The 3,097-nt window shown below is 34.3% G+C and overlaps 1 protein-coding gene across 2 annotated transcripts in view; it reads left to right on the top strand.

Annotated features, from left to right (window-relative positions):
- The window catches only part of LOC107094764 (helicase ARIP4-like), a 20,664-nt gene continuing 17,567 nt past the window's right edge, over nucleotides 1-3,097 (top strand). Inside the window, exons 1-2 of one of the 2 annotated variants that reach the window (XM_015390585.1) lie at nucleotides 1-135; nucleotides 1,883-2,079. In XM_015390585.1, coding sequence (XP_015246071.1) covers nucleotides 1,932-2,079 — 148 coding nt within the window. In that variant the 5' untranslated portion in view covers nucleotides 1-135; nucleotides 1,883-1,931. Of the gene's footprint in view, nucleotides 136-1,882; nucleotides 2,080-3,097 lie in introns of those variants that run through there. The other variant, XM_015390586.1, reaches the window with a different exon arrangement.

Consider the following 3,097-nt stretch of genomic DNA (forward strand, 5'->3'; position numbering starts at 1 on the left):
TATTTATGGTCACACTAAAATAAATGAAAATTAGCAACGTTTATCGTTTCATGTACACACTCACTGCATCTTTCGGCTGAATATCTGTTGTATATAATATCAGAGCGACTTACTGAATGACAGAACACACAGAAGGTGAGCCCTAAATACACCTGGATGTTTGAGCGCAGCTGACGCGCATCTAATAGCTGAGCGTGTTAGCCTCGCTCTAATTTAGCTTAGCGATAGCTACGTTACACCCACACATAGATAATCTATTAGCCATATCCAACTGAGCTGTACATGTGTAATAATAGGTATTTAGCTCTTCTTCCAGTTCAGTGTGCAGTCGGACTTTGCTCCCCAATTGTACGTTGTGCTTCGCTGCTTTTCAGCGTTTGGAGATGTCTTTGTTGTTGTGTAATTAGCTAACCGAGGGTCGTCCTGCTTGAAAAACATCCTCATGTCTCTGCAGGCAGCGGTGTTCCGTGTTAATTAACGAACCAACCAACTACAGCTTGTTTTTTGTGCATAAATAACAACAACCGTATCTCTAAAGACAGTAGCTGATTGTTAATGCTAACTGTTAGCTTTGCATTTTAGTTATCGAGCTAATGTTACAAGTTCTTGTCTCGACTCCAGTGTGAAAAAGGTCTAAAGTTGGGTCTTGGTTGTGTACGCATTGTTTGCTTTTTATTCTTTAAGCGCTTGTTTGGATTGCAATTAAAATGTTTAAAACTATGCCAAAATTAGGCTGTAAGTTGGACATTATAATAGTTAAAGCTTTTTTACACCTCAAATTTTATGTTTTTATACGTTCTTTGGATTGCAAAAGCAAACAAAATGTGACCATAGAAATCCTTTAAATTATACTCAGCATATAGAGATGGGTAAATATCTGACAGTTATATTTGAACAATCAAATCAGTGTCAAAGAGCTTGTAAAAGCATAAAATGTTTTTACATATGATTGCAGGATCATGTGTGTGGGGAAAAAATAGACATGTTAACAGTATGAGTTCAAAGTTAATGTGACACCTGACATTGAAACCTGTAAAAAGTTTGAACATTCCAACTACGAAAACAACTATTTAAAGTAGTTCAGTCATTGATATGAAACTTTCAGCAGACTTTAATGTACAATATTTCTTTGTAGTGGTAGATTTACCCGTACTCCTTCATCTAACCAAAAGATCATACTTATTTATGGCATCAGAGATTATGTAAGGCGCCCAAATGAGCCTTTATAGACAGATTCGAGAATTGGGCTGTGGATTAATTAAAACAAGGGACCGTATCGGGATCTTGTACTCACTTGAGCATGTATTCATCTGAAATTACTAATTATTGATCAACAAGTAGGGATTTTATTTATTATCTAAAAACAAAGCTACTATTTTTTGGAGGGGTCGGTCTGATTGAACGTTTCTGAAAATGCTCCTCATTGTCAGTCTGCAGTGCTCTTTAGCGAATGGCTGTTTTTGTATAGACTAAGTTAATATTAAATGGCAGCCACAGACTTGCTGATAGAGATGCATCTAGTGTGATTTAAAGATGTGCACCAAAGCTCTGAACTACCGTATTACAATTTAAAACATAGAATAGAGCTGCACATCTTCTACTAACCACCCCACAAACCTTTGTGTTGCTGCTCTCTCACACATTTCCCTCATAGAGACAGAGAAATGTATCTCTCTGGAAATAATTCCAAACATAGCAGTTGTTTTATTAGAATATTTTCCATTATAACCCTACCTATAATGGTCTAGATAAGCATATATTAAACTCAGCTAAAACTCAAGAAGGATAGAATAATAAAAAAAGACCAGTTGATGAATGGATTTGTTTTTTATGCATAGAACTGTGGCAGAAGGGTAACATGGTTTTCTGTTTCTCTGGAAAGTTCCTGATGAAGGTGTGTAGGTAATATTTTGACAGCCCTGGAAGACAACATGTCTGAAGAGGCACTTTCAGAAAGCGACCTGGAGGCCAGCATTGAAAGTGAAGAGGAGTGCATGGAGAATGAGGAAGAGGAGGATGATGAGGACATGGAGGAAGATGAGGAGGAAAATGACGGTGACGACGAAGATGACGGACTTGGTGAGTGAAGATTTTGTTCGTAGCAATAACTAGTTACAATTACTAGCCACTATTAGCTTGTTAGCTCAATACTCCGTAAGTATACAGGCTCATTGCTGCAATAATAAAATAAGCCCCTTTGTTTATTTACTCACCATGTTGAAGATGGTAGATACCTCCATGGTTTTCTGACAATATGGCACAGGTTATCCTTCCATTAAAAAGTCATTTCTTTACCAGCAGTACAAGTTATTACAAGTAAAACAAGTTATAGATATATTTTTTTTATTATTTGTGCTTTTCAGCCAACTAACATGTTTGTTTCAAAAACAAATAAGAGGAAAATGTAAAATTTGTATCATTACAAAAAAAAACACAACTTTCTTTTGTATAAGGTAAAAACATACTAGCAGTTACTAGCGGGAGGAAATAATAATAGTGTAAATATTGACTTATCTTCATTAAAGTTTGTTTAATAAAAGACAGCTAGTGTTGTGACCATATATTTATGTCAGACAAGAGTAAATTAAAAATATTTCTTTAAACAGGAAATTGTCAGAATTGGTGAACTCAAATTCAACAGATAGGTCCTAGATATGGTCTGATACCGCCTCTTTCAGGGAGATACGGAAACGGATCATTTTCATTTCTTTATAACTGATCCCCAATATGTGCTACTGATGTGTTAGGACTGATTCTTTGAGACAATATTGATTTCTTTTCTTCCATTTACATGATAATACACCAAAATGATAAAAAAAAAAGTGTTAATTTAAGGAGAAAAAAAAGTAAAAAAAAAGAAAAAAAAAAATAAAAAAAAAGAAAAAAAAAAAAAACCCATTTTCTGGATCTTTATAACTGATCCCCAATATGTGCTACTGATGTGTTAGGACTGATTCTTTGAGACAATATTGATTTCTTTTCTTCCATTTACATGATAATACACCAAAATGATAAAAAAAAAGTGTTAATTTAAGGAGAAAAAAAAGTAAAAAAAAAGAAAAAAAAAAATAAAAAAAAAGAAAAAAAAAAAAAACCC

The sequence above is a fragment of the Cyprinodon variegatus genome, unplaced genomic scaffold (genome assembly GCF_000732505.1).
Source record: "Cyprinodon variegatus isolate N-32 unplaced genomic scaffold, C_variegatus-1.0 Scaffold505, whole genome shotgun sequence".
Taxonomy (NCBI): Eukaryota; Metazoa; Chordata; class Actinopteri; order Cyprinodontiformes; family Cyprinodontidae; genus Cyprinodon; species Cyprinodon variegatus.